A 22,191-nucleotide genomic window follows, 5' to 3' on the forward strand; every position below is an offset into this window, starting at 1 on the left:
CAGAATTTAAACATCGATAAGCTTTGGCGTATGTTGAGAATCTGACCAAACATACGTCAAGAGCGCCGTTTCCCCTATTTTAGAGAAATGCGCAGGCAGAAATTCCACCAGTCGGGTCATGGAACAAATTCCGCAGTTGGTTGACCGTTGAACCAGTTGAAAAGCGGCCCGGGATATTGTGCCACAATTGACCAGATATTTTCCCGGGCAATGTCTTACTGGGGTTCTGCTGTTGATCGCTAGTTAACTATTTAATAATATTATTGTGCGCCGAATCCAGCCATCCTGGCTGCTGCAGCTTAGACCCCGGTCACGGTCAGTCCAGCCGTTCACACCAGACGATTACACCAGACGAATCCCAGATACGTCGATCTGGTTCAGTTAGAGATTTGTTTCAGTTTGGGATAGTCAAAAACCAGCAATTTTCCAACTCAATTTTTTCTTCTCATGCTGTATATTCCCTACCAATGTCCACTGGCACAGATTTTACGATGAGTTACGGAACCGGCGTGCCCGACCACTTTAATGAGTATGATCAATTTTTTCTCTTCGGCGACTCAATCACCCAGGCCTCGTACGATCCGCAGCTCGGCTTTGGGTTTGGCGCTGCTCTACAACATGGTATGTGCGGTTCTGCTTGATGTATTGTTTACGTGCCAGGCTAAGCCAGGGCTTGCAGCATATGTCCGACGGCTTGATGTAATAAATCGAGGGCTCAGGTGAGATTCCGAGACTGGCACAAGCTATGAGCCCACTGCTGATGATTAGATTGCCTGGCTGGCAGTGGGTATAATACCGCCAATGCAATGGTGATATTTCCAAAGATCTTTCCACCGCCGCAGAAAGCTCGAATTCGACTTATGGTACGTATCTCGCCTGCCTTCTTTTTATTACATTTTATATAAAATAACTGGATCTAGACTGTCTTCTTCGGCGCCAATGATGCCGCCTTGCCGCATTCTATACAGCATGTACCGCTGGATCAATACAAGCAGAACCTTAAGGCCCTTTTGGAGCATCCACTAACAAAAGCACAAAACCCCAAGATCATCGTCATCACACCACCGCCCATTAATGAGTATCAGCTAGAAATTACCGATTTCAAGAAAGGGATTGTGGGGCCTCCTAGACGCACTGCGAAGACCACCAAGATGTACGCGGATGCATGCCGCGATGTCGCAAAGTCACTTGGCATTCCTGTCGCCGATTTATGGGCCGCGTTCATGAACGCGGCCCAGTGGAAGCCTGGTCAGCCTCTGGCTGGTTCAAAGGAGTCTCCTGTGAATGAGCGCCTGGCGAGTCTGTTGTCGGATGGTGCGTTCTCAGACTAGAGTGCTTAGTTTGGGTGAAGCTTGCTAACATATACCGGTATGAACAGGATTACATTTCACCAGCAGCGGGTATAAGATCATGTTCGACGAAGTCATGAACGTGCTCCGGGCCACCTGGCCAGAAGAAGACCCCGAGAAGCTTCCTATGATCTTCCCACCATGGGAGGTAGCTCCCAAGTAGACTTGCAATAGATCGATAGATTTTCTATCCATTTTTCAGAAATATTACCTACATTAGGCAGTTAGCGAATATTTTTTTTAGATTTACCATGAATGAGATATCTGCCATATTATGAACAAAGAAGCTGTGTAGATAGCTGTGGTGAATAATAATTAAATATTAAGAGTAAACAAATATAGATAGAGACGCGAGACCAGGCCGCATTGAGAAAGCCGGATAAGGGATTAGCACTGGACCGGCGGGTTGCCCGTCCCCTCTTCTTTCTCCCCAGTTTCTCAGCAACCTGTGCGCCTCACGCTTCGATTTGACCTGGCCACAACCTGGTTTGCTAACGGTCCTGTACTGTGCTGTACCACCTGTGTCATCGCTCTCGAAGAATCCTTTCTCCAGCTAGCAAACGATACCCTGCAAGCTGCAACCGTTGATTGCCACACCCACACCCCGTGTCCCGCACCAGCCATTCGATCATTCGGTGCGATCCAACACAATCTAGAATAAAGCCACCTGGAGAGACTTTCAGATCGCTTAATCAAAGGCCCCCTCTGACGCGCCTTTGACTATCCAGAAGTCCTCCAGCTCTCGAAGAAAGGTTCTATCTATACGCCTACCGTGAGATCTCTCCGACGCAACGAATACCTGAGCACTCGTTTCGATCGGCAGCCGTCGGAGAGAGCAGATTGACATTTGTCTATTATACCAACAAATTATTGATAGCCTATACGATCTTGAACAAGGAGCGATAAGATAGACTGGAAGACGGCCTTCTGGCCGTCTCTAAGCTCTGGAGGGAGGAGGGTGTGAGGAGTCAACACCACGACTAAGAAACTCCTGACCCGTATTGGTTGCAGATTTGGGGGAGAGAGACGAGCGTTTTTCATCGCAAATACGACTCCTTCGATTCATATTCAACCTCATCCAGTCCGTTGGGATGGATGCGCAATACCCTTTTGCGTCTCGTGAAGATATCTGGCGTGTGTTTGAGGAGGTCAAGGATCTATACTCTACCCAGCTTGAACACGGCGAGCGGATTGCAAGGTTGGAACGACGGAGGGAGGATGACATGAGGTTGAAGAGCGTTTGGGGCCCGTTATCGCAATTTCCGAGCGCAATAAGTGGCTCTTTGACAGGTGAAATTGGAATTCACGAAACGTTCTGTCCGAAGTACTAACTGCTGCTCGATCATAGAACCATCTTATACCCCAGCCGTTGACACCTTCAAAGGATTCGACCAAGGCCATCATCACAGCATCGTCGGTAATATGAATTTAGAGAACGAAGAGGAGCCAAGACGCGGTGCGTCCAGAGCGAATAGTGTCAGGTTTGACGAAAGCGCAATACACGGCTATTATGATCAGGTGAATCGCTCAGCAACTGAGCTCCCACTTCGCACAGGAAGTGGGATGAGCAGCCATCCGCTCATCGAGCGATCTCTCTCCCACCGATCCGATGGTCGTCAAAGCTCTTCTGGGCATTCACATCATTCAGCTCGAACAAGTAGCATGGGTACAGATGCTGCGCGACTTCTTGGCTCTAGTGGCGGGTCTCCTGCGAGTTCTATCCTGCCTCCTCCAGGACTGTTTCTGCTAGGACCTGTGCCGTGTATCATACGATGCTGGCTGACAACCAATTTCTCCAATGAGACTTTACTCTACGCTGCTGTTTGTTCTGGCTCGTATACATCCTTCCTTGGTTATAGTTTAGTTGAAAAACTCGGCTATGAAGACCAGGTCACGGTTGAAAATGGATTTCGCTTCATCAAACTGCCACTCTACCTTCCAGAAGCGAGCATACATCAGTCTTCATCTCGTGCCGGCAGTCCAACACCTCAGCTTCCTTCTGTGACAATCAGGTTTGCGGTGCGTGATACGGACCCTGATGACAAAAGCCTTCAGATATTCATGGGAAGCGATGTTCTCCGTTCTCATAATGCCGACATTCTTTTCTCACAAGATAAGATCATCATGATGGATGACGATAGAAACAAGGTTTCCGTCCCTTTGGTTCGACCTGAAAACGACATGGTGTTCAAGTCGTTGTCCACACGCTCAGATATCTCCCATGAGGACTACTCAAAACTGCCTAATGACCCGGAGTCTGACTCCCAAGCGAGTATCAGTAAACGTGGTTTGGGTGTCATAGAAGGGCTTCTTTCACAATCACAAGAAGCCAACTCTGGATCACCAAGAGTCGAAGAAACCGCTGGTGAGGCCAGTCAGAAGCCGCTTGCCACAACAGGATATGGACAGCCCGAACCCGATTCACAAGCCGCGAAAGAACCAAAACCTCCAACCGATCAGTCAGAGTACTCCAATTCTGCCGCAAAAGGCGATATCGGTGGAGTCTGGGGCTCCTGGCGACGCGAGACACGAGCAGATGGAAGCTCACTTGGCATGGCGAAAGCAACACGAGGTCGCGCCATGAAAGTTTTACGACCGTCTCGCTCGTCGTCTTCTCGCGGCCCTTCAATATCATCTACCGTCACCACCACCGACACAGCCATTGCGCACGAGACCAGCACGGCAGTGACTCCATCTACAACCAGCGGCGGCCCTGACCTCGTCCATCCAACACCAAGCCGAAGCACCAGCTTCAAGTCAGGAGATGGCTCGTGGCCGGCAAACAAGAATCGAGCCAGCAACCCGATTGGGGGGGCATCAGCATTCGGCTGGCTCAATCCATCTTAAACAGCTCAGGTAGCACATATTATAGTTTTTTTGGCCCTGGCCTTGGACGTAGCTAACGTGGCAACATTGCTAGTTCACTATTTTTTCGTTTCTGCGAGAACCCCGTCGACCTGGGCGGATCTGCTTCGCTTCATGATTGTACATTAACGGTTGATACAATGCAATAATGGAATTGCTATACTTCTTTGTCTTTGTAGTTGTATGGCTGACTGCCTATGCCAATGCAATGTGCGTCGCTCACGCGCTCAGCCCAATCGGCCGCGGGCTTCCGGATCACTCACGAGGTGCATGATGTGCCCCGAGACACTCAGTGATTGCGCTTTGTATGCTCTGGGTGGCCCTTCACACAGGCCCAAACTTGAGGCATGATTGCTTTTATTTTTGTTTTTTATTTTTGTAAAGGATTTTGTGCAGCCTTAGCCCCCACCGTTCAGACTCACTCATTACATTGCAAAACCCTCAGCTTCGCTACTTCTTCCCCGATTAAATGCCACCAGGGCTTGATTAACCAATGTTGGAACTATCCCAGAATATGTTCCTCTAGTCAAAATTTAGCATTTTGCTCCTCTACACCCAAAAAGGTAAATCGTTGTTTTGATAAATACTGTAGCAATTAGAAACTTGACGAAGTATAATAAACATTTGAGGAATTGTTTTTATCAGATTACAGTGCTTATTCCATTCCATTATCATTTCCTTAGTCTATATAATAAGAGATAGATAAACCCTCTCTTCCATCATCATAATCTAAATCAATAAAGAATAAGGACGGACTTCTAGTCATAAAACGCAACCTTCATTAATATCTATTAACACAGTCTACCTAGTGAATGGAAATCAATGAATTACCTTCTAGAAATCCTCCATAATATATAGCTGATAGTTTAGATTATTTCATTTTAATATTTATTATCTGAGAATAGTGTTAAGTTGTTCTGCTTATATTATATAGTATACGTTGTGCCAGTGAGCGGCCGCCGAAATCCGCATCCCGCCAACCACGCATTAACGCGGGAAAAAGAATTATCTGATATCATCTAACCCAGGGCTATGGCAGTACTCAGATTACCAAATATGGTTTAGCAGTGTCCCTCGCCACTTTAATAGCTGCGCTTTACTGTGCATTAGGTATATAAATCACGAGTATGTTCCTGAATAACAGACATATTTTTTACTTCTGCTTTCTTCTTGTCTGTTTCTTAGTATGATATGCTACGTTTTGAATACTCAATGCTATAGTTCTTACTGATCTCAGTACTTATTAGCTCTCATTTCCTATGTTTTCTTTCTGGTTTAGGAAGATTTATATGTGGCCTATTCTTCTTAATGACTATTAATGAAGCATAAATGATGATATTAGATTTCTTTAATGTTATATATATTCTTTACTCAGAATATAGACCTTTTAAGCTAAAGGTAAGAGAATTGCTATTAAACAATTGAGAATTATTTATCTATTAATTAAGTAGATTTTAGGCTTTCTCTTCTATTCTCTCTTTTCTTTTTTTTCTTGACTGGCTACTCCAGAGGTAATCCTTGGGTGCGGTTGGGATTTTAAGGCAGATATTTGGAACTTTGGTGTGCTGGTAAGACCCCTGTAACTGTTTTCTGGAGGTAAAGGTACAAATAATAGGATATCCTTCCACTTTCTTTTGGTTACAATTGATAACTTGGGCTTAATGCTAATAATTCTGTTCGGCAAGTTGTGGAATATCCTTGGAAGCAAGGAGTTATTTCAGCAGGTACATGATACAAATGGCCAGCACGACGCAAAATCACACCTTGCGGAAATGATTGCTCTACTCGGCTTTCCTCCTCAGGTATTGCTCGCGAAATTAAAGGCCATGTCAGAGTATAACTGGCCCCAGTCTGTCCCGAATGACACTGGTAAACTGTGTGATAATGCTCAAGAATACTTCAATAGTCCTTTTTTTAACGCGAAAGGTAAGTTAATAAATATCTCGTATGTCAATATCTAGCACACTGACTATATTCAAGATGAACTCTTCTATAATGAGTTGATCCCGTCTCGAAGCTTAGAGGACACAATCCCATTCTTAGAAGAGAAGGAAAGAGAGGCATTTTTATCTTTCGTTGGACAAATGCTCACCTGGCTCCCGGAGAAAAGGAAGACAGCTCGCGAACTGATGGATCATCCCTTTCTCAAACTTGGAGGTTGATGAACAGCCCAGTTACTTTGGGAAACGAAATAAATCCCACGGACTACCCGTTCCAGACTATCCCTATGGGGTCTACAGTGTCAATAAAAGCGCACGAGGCGTACTTGCACTCTCCACGGAAACTATTAAAATATTAATCCATTAATATTTGATTATTATAAGTTAAAATTTGGCATTGAAATTATATAGTTATCAACTATTGAAAGCGATAATTTCACTTCTATCTCCCCTGCAGCCTTACAAAGTACTACACAGATTATGTCCTCATCTCCCTACGTGGGAACTGTATACCCATTAAGTATAGTCTAAATAATTGAAAGTTGATGCCTAATATGACCTTATAAGCCACCCTGGATCCATCACTAGGCATTAGCAAAGATACCCAAAAGGCCAGTATAGTCAGCTATTTAATAACTAAATCGAAATAAAGCAGACATAAAAGGACCACCTAACCAGACCCTATAAGGCAATCAACACATCAGCTAGGAGAGATTTATAGAGCATAATTGGCTAATATTAGGCAACTTCAACGCTAAATTTCCCCTTCTAGATGTCTACAAAAATGTCAGCCTTGTCCCAGGTTCACCACAATTTGGCACGGACCACATCAAACACAACCATATCTAACCAATAAAGTTATTTTACGGTAGATTTTTTCCAACACATAAAGACCTCAAATTAACAACATCGAGATATAGCGTATTTTTCAGGCTACCCAGCATAGCTCAATCATCCAATAATTTATATTTCTCCCAGCCCCTCCGAATCAACATCAAGAGACTGCCAACAAGATACAGCTACTCAATAAATGATTCCGGAGCCACAGGCAAGATTAATTACATAGATGGATGAAGTCTCGCTCACATCACATAGATATACAGAACACGGAGCTCTTCACAGAAAATTATATCTTTAATAAATATTACATATAGTTTTATGCCGCCAAAGGTAGAAAAGGCTCGCTTCGTGAAAATCGGGAAGCTCGATGGATCTGAGTATTTTAAGCACGCTGAATTATAACGACGTGGTCAAAATGGAAGGTGGCAAGAAAGTTGTATCAATAGCAAAGTTAGGTATTCTAAAATCGGATAAGTGATTGAAATTAAACCGTGACCCTGATTCGATAAGTCTCTGCGATCTTATATTCGGCTTAATGTCAACCTCAGTAAAATAAATCCGTAATTGATTTACGGGCATATCCACAAGCGACGGAATAAACCCTGAATACCACTCATCAAATTTGGTAGGCTTTACCTTTGATGCTCACAGAAGACTTTAATGTGGTGACCAAGGCCTGGATCAGACCCTAATTTGTGGATAGTGATCCAGTCGCGTTGTTAATCCAACGAACTAAATCCAACCTGGCTCATTACCACGAGGGGATGAATATTGAATGCTAGCGGTCTAAATTAGGCATAAATCTCATGATTCAATGAGTGTACGGCTTTTGGCCATGGATATAAGACTTGTAACCATGAAATGGTTCTTAACATTGACCTTTAGAAAGAATGATACAGCCGCCGCGAAGACCACCACAATTCTGGAAAGTGTGGTCCTTGACAAGTCTAGAAACATGGTTGCCACCACTGACGGCGGGCACAATACTAACAGGAGAAACTGGTCCTGGGTTACGGCGCTACTATTCAGGAATTGCTCCGTGTCTTGCACCAAAGACTTCCGGCAGCTCACTACTGACGGAAGGCATAATACAGAGTTTGTGTTCGGAGAATATCCCTAATATTTCGATCCTAGGAAGGATTGGCAGACCTTATCTGACAGACAGGAACCAGGCTATTGAATGGAAATAATGATCACATCACTAGTTAAGGAATACAATGATTCTGTTTCCGCTTAGTGATAATAGTTCAGTGAGTTCAGTGTATTGTGGTGTGGTGTGCACCCCTTAGACCATACTACGCTCACTACTAGGCCTGACCACAGTAACTGGCTTGTCGGCGACGTCAGCGGAAATCTGAAACTGCGCGTCGCGCAGTTTCCCAGGTTCTAAAGCACTCTCAATATGATTTGTCATACGGTGTTTCACAGACAGGAGAAACATGCTCACTAGCGTCAATACAATTAGCTGAATGAGTGAAAACGCAGATCTCCATTTAACTTACGTATCGCGGCCAGCAAACCGAATGCCATATTAACGAACCATACATTTTGAAACGAAACTGCTGAGGCAGATTTGGCAGCGTTTGTGCAAGCAACTAATACTTGTGTTGTCACTCCACTGATGGATGTCAAAAGGTTCGCATCCTTCTCTAAAAATGCTGGTAAGAACTCGGCAAGCGACGAATTTGGCAAGCCAGCCTCAATAGCCGCTTCCGCAACAGCAGTAGGAAGTTTTGCTGAATCAGTCAGTCATGTAGCTAATATAATGAACAGTTCAGACTGTCCTAGCAAGTTGGATCATACTTGAGAGTGCATTAGAATAGATGGCGGTGAATATTGTTATCCCAATAATCCCTCCCAGCGCTCTAGTCGATGTCATAACAGTCGAAGCAGTCCCCCTGCAATTCAGCAACCATGTCAGCATTCACTATCCCATAGCACACAATTCCCTATATCTTACAGTAGGAACTCAGGTACCGAGTACGATACTAGTACCACTGGGAGCATTGAAGGGCCACCACTTCCGAATCCGATAATTCCAAGAAAGACAAGAGCCATCGCATGTCTTGATGGGGTAACTAAAGTTAGCAGGCCACAGAAGATTGAGATCACTACGAGTGAGCCGGTCAAATAGGTTCTGTAATGGCCTTTTCCCGCTAGTATATATGCAGGTACGATACAACCTAGCATGAGTGGTAACGTATATGGAAGCTATAAGATCATAAGTAATTTGTTCAAAAGACAAAAGTAAGGAACACGTAATCACCAAATTGATATTCGTTTGAAACGGATTGTCGGAAAAAATAGCATTAACTTCAATAGGGAAGTATGTGCTAATACCATAGAGAAGGGCTCCATCCACGAACACAGTGGCAAGGAGAAGGAGAAAATTTCGCGTCTCAAGAAACCGGCTATCAATTATCCCATGCCGAGTGCCGAATGCCTCTGTATCCTTCATAAATAAAGATAGGTAGAATGGCCAGGGGATGAACATACCCCATAAACAGAACGCAATTAGAAGAGCAGAGCCTATAATCAGAGTAGGCAAGACCTGAACACTTTTCCATGGGTACGAGTTGCCACCCCAAGTAAGAGCAGTGACCAGAAGCACTACTCCGGAAAGAAGAAGTGCTATTCCTGCAAAATCAATTGATCTAAATTCGTCAGCTACTGTACTCTCTCTCCGGAGCCGAGTGGGCGGCGGATGGTAGAAAAAAGCCGCTCCTAGACCACCCAAGCCCCAAAAAATAGTACTGTAGTGGTACACCCAGCGCCAGCCATCAGGTGGCATATTTGCAAAAGCGCCCGCTATATAGTATTTCGTTAGTAGGCACTTCTGCTCTTATGTCTCGTTATGTCATACCTGACAACTGTGTAGCGATAACTAGCACATTATTAATTATGATCATAACCGCCATGGTGTAAGCTCGATACTTAGCAGGGGTGATCTCAAGGCCTGCTGGGATTCCAAGGAGCTATATCGCCGAGGTCAGGATTCAAGAAGTGCATATCAGGTAGGAATAAGCCGTCCTTACAACAAGACTGCACCCTAGCCCATTTAAAGCCTGTGCGCCGATGACAACTGTAGTTTTGGTAGCGCTACCGGCAACAACGCTTCCGATAATCCCAAAGGCGCATCCAGCGACGATAAACCATTTCTTTCCAAACCGATCGGACAGTTGGCCCTAGCATATGCTTAGCTATAGCTCCATTCAAGACGTTCAGCTAGTTCTTACCCAGACTGGATGGAACCCAACTTGTGGCAAAAGAATGACATTAGCGATCCAGGACTGCACTTTCTGGTCTCCAAGGTCGCTGGTAACTTGAGATATCGTAGTTCCAGGCCCAATACTAGCAACAGATGAGCAAGTATAAGCGATAGCCAGCGCGATGATGGCTAGTTTCGTGTGGATCTTGAGGCGATAGTCGTCATCGGTAATCGCAATAGAGTCTGTAGGTACGTTTTCAAGTTCGACTGCAACGCTTTCTTCGGATTTACTCAAAGCCATTGCGAATAGCTTCCCGGGAATAAAGGGTTTGAATTTGTTTCAAATGATGATCTGAGGAACGGGCAGACGAGAGTGTTTAATATTTCACCACAGTCTCGCCAAACGTTCACCGGTAATATAGGAAAGTTTTCGGCTTTCTCGTTGCAAGCCCTTATGAGATTAGAAATAATCAGATCTCGGTAAATGCGTATTAGATACAACAGCAGCTGCAAGAATGATAGCTCCATTACCGTCTTTTACAGCGAGGAATAGCCGATGACATTTTTTGTTACCCTGAATCTGGGCTCGTTTATTCGGCCCAAACAAGCCTGATAATGATGAATAAGGTCTCCATCTTGCTCGGAGGCTCAGAGGTTCAGAGCTACTGCGCCATGAAACGAAAAACAAAAACCGATGAATGAATAACTAACTTCGGTGAAAGACTAGGCTAGTGTTCGATACTGCAGTAATGACGAGGGAGACATAGATAGAGTTCTTAATTACGAGTCTCCCTTTCTTTTCTATAGGTCTAGAGTATAGTGATATTTTCTAAGGCTTTTGTGGAATTCTCTTGCGGTTTGATCTCTATAAAGGTATTGATTGACTCTTGAGACGATATGCGGCCAAGACAGAATTACAACTTTCACTGGTTTTGTACATAGGGATGATAAGTGCATACATATATGGGGTTCAATTCTGCTGCGGGATCACGTGCGTTACTTTGGCATTACGACCAAGCCATCAATACATCGTACCCGATGAGGTGTGTAAAGGGTCAGTATTCATTACCAGTATTGTGAAATCCGGGGGTCTCGTAGGTTGTGATAACAAGAGTGACAGGGAATTAAGGTTTCATAAAGAGAATAGAATCAATATCGCAAGTCAATATAAGCGATACTATGGGGACACCCCGAATTGCTACCCACTCCAAGGCTCAAATCTACTGGCAGTCAGCTGCTCCACAGGCCAAGATCTTGGGGTAACCGCGTGCCCTAGGCGCTCCAAAGGGCTATCAAACTAGCCGCCTAATTTTCGGAAAGTAGGTGGGCAAAGCCGAAATTCTTCGGCGTTTGCCAATACTGTCGGCCTGGCTGGAACGCCCCAGAACTGCCGCCATGAGGGGTCTCCAATTTATGGGCACAACGTCTCGACAAAAGGTTACCCCGCACCCTAATCAAGGATTTCCAATGGGGAGAGCTCGAGCGAGAAAGAGGCGTGTGGGGTTGTGAGCCACGCTTACCCAACAACTTTTGCTCCAGAATAGACTTTACAAGGCAAAATGCAACACAATTTCAAGCTTCATCGCTATCAAAGATCCATTGTTTCATATCAAATTATGGTAAATCTAGGTTCATCTTGCTAATGTGGAGTAATACATCGCTGCAGTTAAGCTCAGACATCAAAATGAGTAGCTTGGCCCGTAGTCCGGAAGTCCTTAAGCTCCTGAGAATTACTCTGATCCGTAAATGCCTGGAACGGAGTCACCCCCAATTCAATAACCTTAGCCACCATTCCCTCGTGGTACTGGCTGTTGCCGTATTCGAACATGGCTTGGGTGGATTTGAAACTGGATAATGGTCAGTGTGGCCTTCATAGTATAGTGACTGCTGTGACACACCTTTCCACAACGACAAACTCTTGCTTCTCGTCCGACCAGAAATAGAATGCAATGAGAACCCCTGCAACATTCTCCCGGATGTCTTTGAGGTTTTTAATGAGGAATTGCTCAAGCTATAGGGATAAATTAGCATAGTATTCATCCCTAATGGAGGCAAGGAACACATACCTCGTCCTTCTTGCCCTCCTGGGGACGTAGGAAGATAACTCCGTTTGCGGCGCCTCCAGCAGACATGGTGAATTCGATAGTAATACGAGTATTGTGGATGAGGGGTGTATAGTCTTTAGTTCTCCCTTAAACACCGAAGAGCAGGGGTTTTATATACTGTTGCCAATCTCCTATGAATAATTCTCGGATGCTTCAAGTTCCGTGAAGCTGATCATATCCCCGTACAACTCCACTCAACCCCGCCAACATCACCCCTAAGATTGCATATCGACGTGTTTACACGAGACTTTTTGCCCCGCATAAGCCCCAGGTTATGCGAACAGCTCGGATATCATCATTTCATAACCGGGCTGGATGTAGCATTGGTCAATTCTTGATACGCTCGGCTTATTGACTCCCCGAAAACCATCGCTTTACTAGCTAGTTGTCATCCATCGTTGGTGGAGGAGCGCTGATAGTGGTGCTAATGTATACCGTGGGTTCACTTTGACTGGTCTTTGGTTAGCGAAGCACCGGATAAGGAGGCATCCGGGATAGCGATTCCGGAACCAGACACCTCCCACTCCCGACCCTCGTTCGATGACTCTGGCGCGAAGTCCCAGCTTACTCATGGGCATTAAGGTGTAGATTCCCACCAGGCCTTCCCCGATAATGAGCACATCGTAGTCGAGGCTATCACTACCTTGTGGGAGGTTATCGAATGATCCATTCAGACCACCCATTTTGATCACTTTGAAAGCTTATGTTAAGAAAACTGGATTTTGTTGAGACGTACTATGCTTGGAATGATTTCAGCTACTCAGCATTACATGATCTTCCCATTGATAGCCCTTGTTATTTAACAGTTATACCCGACTCTTCGGTTTTCTTAGCCCTGAAAGAAAGTATGAACGCCTTGCCTATTCAAGACAGGGTTGAAAGAAGAATATATTAATTATTGATCCAGCGAGTAGTCTTCTCTGGATAAAGGAGATTAAACACCAACAACTGTCGAACTTGGTGCGGAAGTGGTGGTTTATTAAGCGGTGATATGAGGACACAGTAAGTTGCAATTGACACAGAGTTACAAGCCTGACTTTCTAACTATATGGCCATCTAGTCATATTTATATACAAAATGCTAGGGGTAATTGTCACGCAATGGAGTCACACTAAATCAATATTTGTAGCGTTTGAAGTCTCAAGTAGTATATAATTTTGTAAGGTTCGGCCCCCTAATTGCGTTTAGTTACCATATTTTCAACGACTAGTTATGAATTAACAGCAACCATGAATAGTAAGTTGTGGACTTTTGCAATTTAATCTAAAAAAGGGTGCAGAGAAATGCCTTAGGATTCTATTTGAATTTTACACAGCGATTTTCTGGCTTGTATATTACAGAACCTAACAGAATCTAAACCAACTCAGCCGGACTGACGGACAACAGGCCTCAGGGATTAGTAACGCGTCTAGATGGCAACTAGTAGAGAGATAAATAAAGGGAGGTAAGAATCCCTAAGTAATTTATAATTATATATGAACTGACTAGTTACATGGCTGGATACCAGCGCAAATCTTGGCTGCAAAGTGATTACCCAATATGGCTTAGTACTTTATCATCATGCCGCGGGTGCTTCTCGGCTACGGCTCTCTAGAGTGCCTCGCCAACTCAAAAGGATCTAATAATGGATACAGCCCTTCATTCGATCGCACTCTTCAAGTCTAGTTCCAATCCGGCTACTCAATCGTGCTTAGTGGACTCCGGTTTATAAAAGTGTAGCCTCTGCAATATCACCAATGAGCGATATGTACCCAATCCTGTCACTGGACTCAATACGATGACGATTCAAATGAATATAATCAAACTTGGTAATTGACATGCTGATCTGGTCCATAGGTAGAGTCCCCTACCGTCGGTAGTAAGGGTATTTCGCAGACATAAATAGCGAGACAATCCCCAGAGAAATTTGAGATAATCAATAGATTGGGATCCATCACTTTAACAGCATTCTTGCTAATCAATTGAACTGTGCGAATCACGGAAGTAACTGCACTGATTGGGTCGCTCGCCTTGAGCCTCTTGCCCTGTAAGTACTTGATGGAGTGTGTCCAAGCCCTTTTTTCAGGGTCCAACCACCATGCAACCCACCGAGTTTTGGGGTAATATCACACCTCAAGTCAAGGGGAAAAGGGCGGCTGGCTTTGTGATTAGTGAGCCTGACCTTTGGTAACCATAATTGCTCTTCCGAAAACACGAAACTATACTAACTAAGCTTTGTAGGGGTCGGTTGCAACGCTGTTATTTTTTCAATACTAGCCATGGTGGAGTTGATTTCACCTAGTCTTCCATTGCAATGACCCAAGCCTTCCAAAATGCTGAGATACCACTGCCGCTGGTAGTTCTTGGTGGCCAGTCTTTTAACAAAGTCCTTGAGGACCCAACCCTGTCAGAGCCTCTCTGCGAGGTTTCACCTTCGGAGTTTGGCACTTACGATGATTCTATCTATGGATTTGCGCCATTAGAATATTTGGGTGCTTGATTTGTCAATGGCATAATACCGGAGAATGAAACCTGCGTGCGTGGCTTTGATAATCTGGCTTTATCACTGTCTCATCCAGTGATATCTGGAGCACGGATGACAGGTTGACATGATCAATGTTCAACTAGCTAGCATCCCGGTCTATGAGACGCAGTCAAGGGAATTGCTTCAATTCGCTAGCCAAGAAATTACTAGTGCTCTTAGCTCAACCAACAAGACATTAGCTGGATCTGCAGCCTATAACCCTAATCCCTTCTACCAGTAAAATCCGGACTCATCGCCCTTTGCGCATGAGACGCGACTGACTGTTGTAGACGGCGGCAAAGGTGGCGCCAACACCCCATTTAACCCACTGATCCAGCGAAAACGCAACGTGGACGTGATTTTCGCCGTCGACTCCATCATGACCACCGATTACCTTTGACCTAACGGCGCAGGCATCGTCGAACCCTATAAACGCACCCTTCTTGACCTGGAAAACCTCTCCTACCCTCAATTCCAGACGTCTCCATCATCATAAACCTGGGTCTGAACGCCGGTCCCTCTTTCTAGGCTACAACAGCTCCAACCTTACCACACCAGCTCCATTGGCCGTCCATTTGTCTAACCACCCTATCACGTACATGTCCAAGGTGTCCCAATATTCGACCAGCCTCTACTACTCCGCTCGCGACGCCATGATTACGAATGGCTATAACGCCGTCACCCAGGCTAACGGTACCGTGGATTCCGACTGGACGACCTGTGTCGGCTGTGCGATTCTCAGCCGCTCGTTTGATAGGAATGACACCCCGGTCCCGGGGGCTTGTAGTCGGTGTTTCCAGCGTTACTGCTGGAATGGCACGATTGATGATCCGACTCCGGCGCCATATGAATCGTCAGTGCTTTTGCCGAATACAACTACGCCCATACCGGCTCCACGTATAGATTATCCTCAGCAGCAAGAGTTGAATTCATTGTAATCGCTACAGCCTTCAATCCCTTCGCCTCTGCATTTGAAGCCACAGACCCCTTTTCTTTGAATTGAAAGTTACTGAATTGGGAAGCCAATCAGAAAAATTGACGAATAAGAAGCTCTTAAGTCATATTTTTCTGCTCTGCTGGGCCATGGAGAAACTTCTTTGATTATAGGAGATGGCGCGGCTGTTGATTCGACTTCAGTTGATGAATTTCGCAGCAATCTTTTCTATGGTCTTTGTGATGACCCCTTAGTTGCCCAAGATGGCTAGGCACCCCTAGGCATGTGCCCCACACACCGTTTATTTCCACTACATGCCGGTCATAACACAGACTTACCCTCTACCATTTCCTTGGGAGCACTCTTCCATGATGTCTGATGGAGTCCTCGGGACTCTTTGGGACTCTTGATGATAGCATATGATGCCTATAATGAAGAGAGAAACGGAGGCTTTCTTTGTTTTGGACAGCCTCTTCCCCTTCCCACACAAAAAAATGGAGCCCAAGTCTGCCAGGGACTTGTCGTCCCAGCTACCATACCTAAAATGATGAACAGTAATTAATATTATTATGATCATTTATTAGAATTCCTATATTAGTATATCCTCCAGGAATAGGAAGGTTTGAAAATAAATATGGGCCGATGTAAAATTCAAAAAAGAAAACTGACTAATTTATTATATTCAACGAATTTTTAGTAATTTTTAATATCTATTGGTGTGTAGTTGCTTCCGGTTATCCCCGCATGCTGTCTCACGGGCGGCCGGATACCCCGCATCCCCATCTCTCCAACAGCGACGACTATCTTCAACTGACACTTCCACATAATATGAACCTCATTGCATCTGCTGTCCAGAATTGATTAATTGAATCAATCATGGCAGCACTAGCAGCTAGAGCCACCCGAATACGTACGTACAGCCAAGTGAACCCCGATCCACGCTAATCAATTGCTCCAGGGAACCCAGCATTATTGTACTCCCCGACCCATCTATACCTTATCACTCATTCCAATCTAACAAATCCTTCATAGCATATGCGACATCCAAGAGAAATTCCGTGATCATATCTATGAATTTTCCAAAGTGTACCTAACCCCCTTCCTTTCCTCTTCCCTTGTTTTGGGTTACTGATTTGTCAAGGGTATCAACATCCCAAAAACTACTCAAAGCCAGTAGCCCACTGAAAATCCCCGTCTATGTGACGACCCAAAACCGGACGCGACTGGGCGACACCGTCTCGGAGTTGCAGCCCTATCTCTCTAGCAACAACGTTATTGCAGATGTAGACAAAACGTTATTTAGCATGATCACGCCTGAAGTTCTGACATCCTTACAAAACAACAACAATACAACCTCGGGGAGCAAAGTTGATGCGATTCTCGTTGGCATCGAAACGCATATCTGCATCACGCAGACGGCGCTGGATTTGTTGGAGAGGGGCCATAGGGTTTATGTGCTTGCGGATGGAGTGAGTAGTGTGAATGCCGAGGAGAGGGGTGTTGCGTTGGCGAGGTTAAGGGATATAGGGGTTACGGTGACGACGAGTGAGAGTATTATTTTTGAAATTCTGCAGGATTCGAAGAATGAGGGGTTTAAGGCGGTGAATTCGTTGGTTAAAGAGACCAAGGATGATACTAGAGAGGCTTTGAAGGCGCTTTGTAATTTGTAAGGTTGGGTAGTTGGTTGTCTTGGAGGACTTCTGGACTTCTTGATATGGGCCTTTTTCCAAGTGCGACAGGAATTCAATATACAGGACTCGCCATGTACACTATCTTACATTTAAACATTAATGCTTTGAATCTTGGCACGGCCGGTGAACCAAGAGTGATCGCCCTTTGAGGATTTCTCCCAGATGGCATAGATCTCATCAAGGAAAACCGGAAGGAATGTCCCAGGTCCACGAACACGGTCTTTGTCAGCCGCTGCATTCTCGGCTGCGATTTCATACATCAAGAGACCAGCGAGAACAGCAAGGAGTTTGTCATCGGAGGAAGAGGCAACCAAGTATGCGCCCGTAATAGTGCCCACAGCACAGCCAGTCTGTTAATCTTGTCAGTGGGTGTTACTGTGCATCGTTAAGGCAAGCTCTTACTCCAGTTGCTCGGCCAAGGAGTTCATGGCCGTTGGCAATGGTAATGACTCGATTGCCGTCACTCAGATAGTCGACTGGCCCAGTTAGAAGGACGAGATTCCCTGGGAATGTCAGTTACATCGGACCAAAAACTTAAAAACAAAACAAAACATACTCTCTCTACGCGCTAGATCTCTAACTAGAGTTGCCTTTGCATTGTCACTTATAGTGCTAGGCCCGCTGTCAACGCCACGCTGACTCTCGCCACCAGAACGTTGAAAGACTTCCTTGATTTCACGCTCGTTGCCTTTGATAAGGCTGAAATATCCACCGGCCAACAAAGTCTTGACAGCATCCCGACGAATGTGCGTGGCACCGGCGCCAACAGGATCGAACACGACAGGGTTACCGTTACTGTTGTATGCAGAGATTGCCTTGAGGTACTCGGAGATGCTTGAGCTAGTTAGAGTGCCCATGTTTATAACTAAGGCGCCATTGTGTACAGAAAGATCTTTGGCTTCGTCTCCATACTGAGACATGATTGGAGAGATACCACTATGAATAGTCAGTAAGTATTAGGGAAGCATGAAGTATCTCAACCTACGCAGCCAGTGCAACATTAGCAGCAAAGTTTGCCACAACGTAATTTATCATGTTGTGGACAAGAGGATGCACGGTCACCACCTGTTGCACAACTTTTGGGACGTCTGCAAGAAGAGCCTCCACCTCATTATTCCTTGGAGCCAAAGGTTTCATCGCAAAGGAAGGAGGAGTGGCAATTAGTCCATTGAGCTTTTCTGCCACAGCCTTGGGGTTTTCGGCAGCTACGATTGCACTGACGATAGCTACTCCGTCTAGGCTTTTTGCTGGAGCGGCGGATTGATAGATCACGCGGTGTACATTAGTCGTGTTTATACCACCGATAGCAACTGTGGCGACCTGGCGATCGAGGCGGCTCAAGGTGTCAAGAATGGTTTTAACACCGGCTGTCCCAATAATTGATTTGGTGTTTGTTTTTCTAATTCTCCTCAGCATACGTGTATGCACAGTAAAGACGTGGGTTTTGCTCACGTTGGGGTTGCAAACACTGTACCAATGCCCAGGTAGTCAGCTCCTTCTTGCACAGCCTTTACGGCATCTTCAACGCATGAGGCACTGATACCAATGATTTTATCATTGCCCAGGATCTCCTTGGCGGCGCGAATGTCTATAGTAGTGGTAAGTATAAGGTCTCCGGGTTTACAAGCAGGCATACCCATGTCATCTTGGCCCAGATGCACACCCTCTGCTCCAGATGCGAGAGCCACATCAACGCGGTCGTTGATAATCAGAGGGACATTGTATTTCCTTGTAATATTGTGGAGCTTTTTGGCTATTTCAATCAGAACCCCAGTATCACTCGTCTTGTCTCTGTATTGAACGATCGTGACACCTGACGGAATGTTAATCATATGCAATTGCACGTGCCGTGAAAATGAACATGCCTCCTTTCAGAGCTTCTTCGACAACGTGGCAAAGATCTCGGCTCCCCAGTATGGCGGGAGTCGAGTCTGTTACTAGGTAGAGAGAGAGATTGACGACCATGATGGTCTGATGGTCGCGGTATCAACTGGCCAATGGGTGGGTCAATGGATGCGTTTGCTAGACAGGTCATTAAGCAACAACGTAGTTTTAGCAAAAGATACAAACAGCCTGCGTAACCCTGGATTTCAAGCGTGTTGCAGCCACGGCGCAATGGCCCCTCATAACCCTATGCACACAGCTTCGATGACCAGCCAAAAAGAGAAAAGGAACCTGTCGAGACAAATGAAAGATGAATGCTCTTACCTGGATTACAGACAATCATTAAATACAGTACTAGCAATAAGCAGTGTGCTTGATGCCTGAATATTGAGGTTCTGGAGGGGCACAGGCACCTCCTTCCTCTTTGGATCGATGGAGCCACCTGATCACGTGAATCAACTGTAATTTATTTACTATTTAGTGGTAGTACAAAGCAAACTCATCACAAGATTAAATATTAAATATTAATAATATACTGCGAATTACGATACATTGGCCTTCCCCCCAGAGCGATCCGATTCGCGAGGCCCATTAATATTTTCTTGAATATATGCAATAGATTATAGTGGGCGTAATTATTGCATGTCGTGCTCGTAACGGTACCGTAATTACGCCGTGCCTGCAGAGATTTTCGCACAGGCTGCCGCCCAACCCGGCTAGCCGCGTTCCACGGAGTAACCAACGTAACCCACGGCGCTGACTGGACGGCGGACGCTCGGCTTTAGGCCGGCTTCGCTGCCTGGGTTAAGCCTGCTAGTCTGAATTAGTGACTGACGGTCACAATTTCTTTCGCCCTCGCTCTTCCTCCTTCCTCCTTCCCTCTTTCTTCTTGCATCCATCCACACTGACCCCCGTCGCTGGACACAGTCGACTCTATTGCCTCCAACCAGCATTTTAACCCAAACCACACAATTGAAAACACTCACAATCCGTTGCCATCCATCCTCGGCAAATTCCATCCAGCCAACACAACGCGCTCGAATCGACGTTGGCTTCAAATTACAAGCCGCCGATTCCCCCCTCCACCAAAGAGTCCGTCCTCCTTGGTTTATTACAACATTCTCGCTTGCGAACACTTGCAGATCGTACCTGAGAATCTGTTCATGTATTCGCCCCGCGTCAACGATTTCGATCACCATTTGCCGCTTAAGCTGCATAACTTTCGCTTCGTGCGAAAACCGTGTAGTATACACTCAAGATCCTGTGGTTGAACCCCACTGGGCTGCCTCTCCGTCGTAATCGTTGAAACATTCGACGTCCATCTCTACAAGATTCTTCTCGACTTTACGAGACACCTCTCGCCGCATGTATACTTTCTACGGCAAGCCTACCGTTGAGTTTCCTGTCGTCCGCGTTTCGCACCCTCCTCCTATTTTAGCTTCTTGAAAGAACACAACCAAAATACCGTCACTATGTCTACTGTCAACGTTCGCCGGGATGTCGCCGATCCCTTCTACCGTTACAAGATGGAAAAGCTCCAGTCCAAAATTGAGGGCAAGGGCAATGGTATCAAGACTGTCATCGTCAACTTGAACAACGTTGCGCAGGCTTTGGCCCGTCCTCCAGAGTACGTTATCAAGTATTTCGGATTTGAACTGGGTGCCCAAGCCAACGCCAAGCCAACCGATGATCGTTGGATCATTAATGGTGCCCATGATGCTCCCAAACTTCAAGACTACCTCGACGGTTTCATTGACAAATTCGTTCTTTGCAAGAAGTGTAAAAACCCTGAGACAGTTGTCAACCTCAGAGACAATCGTATTCTTTTGGACTGCAAGGCTTGTGGTCAGCGTTGTGAGGTCGACCCTCGTCTCAAATTGAGCACCTTCATTTTGAGACAGGGACCTGCTAAGGGTGGCAAAAAGGACAAGAAGGCTCGTCGCGAGAAAAAGAAGGAGAAAGACGAAACAAATGGAGAAAAGAATGGCAGCCCGGGAGACAGTAACATTTCTGACAACGGTGATGAGAATGGTGATTTCGAACTTGCAGCCGGCAGTGATGATGAATTCACTCGTAGCATCACCACCGCTGCCAAGGAAATCAACGGTAACGGCGTCGAGGATGAAGAAGTTCAATGGTCTGTCGACGTCTCCGAAGAAGCTGTCAAGGCTCGTGCTAAGGATCTTCCCGAGGATCTCAAGCGAACCTTGGTCCTGGATGGTGGAGATGACGATGACGAGGAGGGCGGTGCCACTGCCTACGACCAATTGGGAAGCTGGATCATCAAGACTGCTAAGGAGACTGACGGTGGTGTGTCCGGGGTCAGTGATGTCGACATCTACATGAAGGCAAAGGAATTTGGCATCGAAACCAAGCACAAGACCTTGACTGTGCTTGCTCAAACTATCTTCGATGAAAAAATTGTCAAGCAGATTCCTGCTCGCGCCGCCATGCTCAAAAAATTGATTACTTCTGAAAGACATGAGAAGGCTTTCCTGGGTGGCACCGAACGTTTCCTCGGCAAGGAAAACCCGGAGCTTATTCCTCAGGTTCCTGCCGTCCTACTCGGCTACTACCAGAATGATCTTGTTTCTGAGGAAGTGCTCAAAGCCTGGGGCAGCAAGGCCAGCAAGAAGTACGTCGATCTCTCTACAAGCAAGAAGGTCCGTAAAGCGGCTGAGCAGTTCCTTACCTGGCTCGAGACCGCTGATAGCGATGAGGAGAGCGATGAAGATGAGGATTGAACGGCTATCGATCCTTTGCCGTGAATACTTTTTTTTATCAACCTTTCTGATGCGTTACTGTTTTTTCGGAGTGCTGTTGAGATAATTGCCTTGATTATCCTTCAACTTGGATGTATCATCCTTTGAGT

The 22,191-nt window shown here is 45.7% G+C and overlaps 10 protein-coding genes across 10 annotated transcripts; 6 read left to right on the forward strand and 4 right to left on the reverse strand.

Annotated features, from left to right (window-relative positions):
* The first annotated feature begins 146 nt into the window (after window positions 1–146).
* BGW36DRAFT_342541 (GDSL Lipase/Acylhydrolase family protein) lies at window positions 147–1,664 on the forward strand. The gene is made up of 5 exons (XM_046213129.1): window positions 147–621; window positions 680–719; window positions 785–863; window positions 921–1,314; window positions 1,379–1,664. The coding sequence occupies exons 1-5, from the start codon at window positions 468–470 to the stop codon at window positions 1,510–1,512; spliced, it is 801 nt and encodes a 266-aa protein (XP_046071002.1). The 5' UTR covers window positions 147–467; the 3' UTR covers window positions 1,513–1,664.
* A 776-nt stretch (window positions 1,665–2,440) lies between these two features.
* Window positions 2,441–4,196, forward strand: BGW36DRAFT_296767 (uncharacterized protein; the record flags this gene model as incomplete). The annotated part of the gene is made up of 2 exons (XM_046211309.1): window positions 2,441–2,639; window positions 2,698–4,196. The coding sequence occupies 2 exons, from the start codon at window positions 2,441–2,443 to the stop codon at window positions 4,194–4,196; spliced, it is 1,698 nt and encodes a 565-aa protein (XP_046071003.1).
* A 1,790-nt stretch (window positions 4,197–5,986) lies between these two features.
* BGW36DRAFT_428090 (uncharacterized protein) lies at window positions 5,987–6,376 on the forward strand (the record flags this gene model as incomplete). Its single annotated transcript, XM_046220500.1, has 2 exons — window positions 5,987–6,140; window positions 6,195–6,376. 2 exons carry the CDS (start codon window positions 5,987–5,989, stop codon window positions 6,374–6,376), a joined length of 336 nt encoding a protein of 111 aa, XP_046071004.1.
* Window positions 6,377–8,279: 1,903 nt separating this feature from the next.
* BGW36DRAFT_359926 (major facilitator superfamily domain-containing protein) lies at window positions 8,280–10,503 on the reverse strand (the record flags this gene model as incomplete). The annotated part of the gene is made up of 8 exons (XM_046214124.1): window positions 8,280–8,440; window positions 8,497–8,730; window positions 8,798–8,892; window positions 8,955–9,205; window positions 9,261–9,802; window positions 9,858–9,969; window positions 10,030–10,179; window positions 10,231–10,503. The coding sequence occupies 8 exons, from the start codon at window positions 10,501–10,503 to the stop codon at window positions 8,280–8,282; spliced, it is 1,818 nt and encodes a 605-aa protein (XP_046071005.1).
* A 1,286-nt stretch (window positions 10,504–11,789) lies between these two features.
* BGW36DRAFT_408031 (uncharacterized protein) lies at window positions 11,790–12,357 on the reverse strand. The gene is made up of 3 exons (XM_046219068.1): window positions 12,269–12,357; window positions 12,101–12,213; window positions 11,790–12,049 (listed from the first exon to the last, which is right to left on the reverse strand). Exons 1-3 carry the CDS (start codon window positions 12,332–12,334, stop codon window positions 11,875–11,877), a joined length of 354 nt encoding a protein of 117 aa, XP_046071006.1. The 5' UTR covers window positions 12,335–12,357; the 3' UTR covers window positions 11,790–11,874.
* Window positions 12,358–12,688: 331 nt separating this feature from the next.
* On the reverse strand, window positions 12,689–12,990 carry BGW36DRAFT_428093 (uncharacterized protein; the record flags this gene model as incomplete). Its single annotated transcript, XM_046220501.1, has 2 exons — window positions 12,689–12,758; window positions 12,818–12,990. 2 exons carry the CDS (start codon window positions 12,988–12,990, stop codon window positions 12,689–12,691), a joined length of 243 nt encoding a protein of 80 aa, XP_046071007.1.
* Window positions 12,991–15,409: 2,419 nt separating this feature from the next.
* Window positions 15,410–15,748, forward strand: BGW36DRAFT_359928 (lysophospholipase catalytic domain-containing protein; the record flags this gene model as incomplete). The annotated part of the gene is made up of 1 exon (XM_046214125.1): window positions 15,410–15,748. The coding sequence occupies one exon, from the start codon at window positions 15,410–15,412 to the stop codon at window positions 15,746–15,748; it is 339 nt and encodes a 112-aa protein (XP_046071008.1).
* An 872-nt stretch (window positions 15,749–16,620) lies between these two features.
* On the forward strand, window positions 16,621–17,414 carry BGW36DRAFT_428095 (putative isochorismatase family hydrolase; the record flags this gene model as incomplete). Its single annotated transcript, XM_046220502.1, has 4 exons — window positions 16,621–16,654; window positions 16,703–16,718; window positions 16,777–16,830; window positions 16,886–17,414. The coding sequence occupies 4 exons, from the start codon at window positions 16,621–16,623 to the stop codon at window positions 17,412–17,414; spliced, it is 633 nt and encodes a 210-aa protein (XP_046071009.1).
* A 110-nt stretch (window positions 17,415–17,524) lies between these two features.
* Window positions 17,525–19,400, reverse strand: BGW36DRAFT_397709 (putative thiamine-phosphate pyrophosphorylase; the record flags this gene model as incomplete). The annotated part of the gene is made up of 7 exons (XM_046218326.1): window positions 17,525–17,785; window positions 17,838–17,938; window positions 17,992–18,371; window positions 18,421–18,834; window positions 18,888–19,023; window positions 19,072–19,248; window positions 19,301–19,400. The coding sequence occupies 7 exons, from the start codon at window positions 19,398–19,400 to the stop codon at window positions 17,525–17,527; spliced, it is 1,569 nt and encodes a 522-aa protein (XP_046071010.1).
* Window positions 19,401–20,704: 1,304 nt separating this feature from the next.
* On the forward strand, window positions 20,705–22,191 carry BGW36DRAFT_180971 (putative eukaryotic translation initiation factor 5). The gene has a single exon (XM_046209722.1). It carries the CDS (start codon window positions 20,792–20,794, stop codon window positions 22,061–22,063), a length of 1,272 nt encoding a protein of 423 aa, XP_046071011.1. The 5' UTR covers window positions 20,705–20,791; the 3' UTR covers window positions 22,064–22,191.

This window comes from Talaromyces proteolyticus, assembly GCF_021365285.1.
Source record: "Talaromyces proteolyticus strain PMI_201 chromosome Unknown BGW36scaffold_7, whole genome shotgun sequence".
NCBI lineage: Eukaryota > Fungi > Ascomycota > Eurotiomycetes > Eurotiales > Trichocomaceae > Talaromyces > Talaromyces proteolyticus.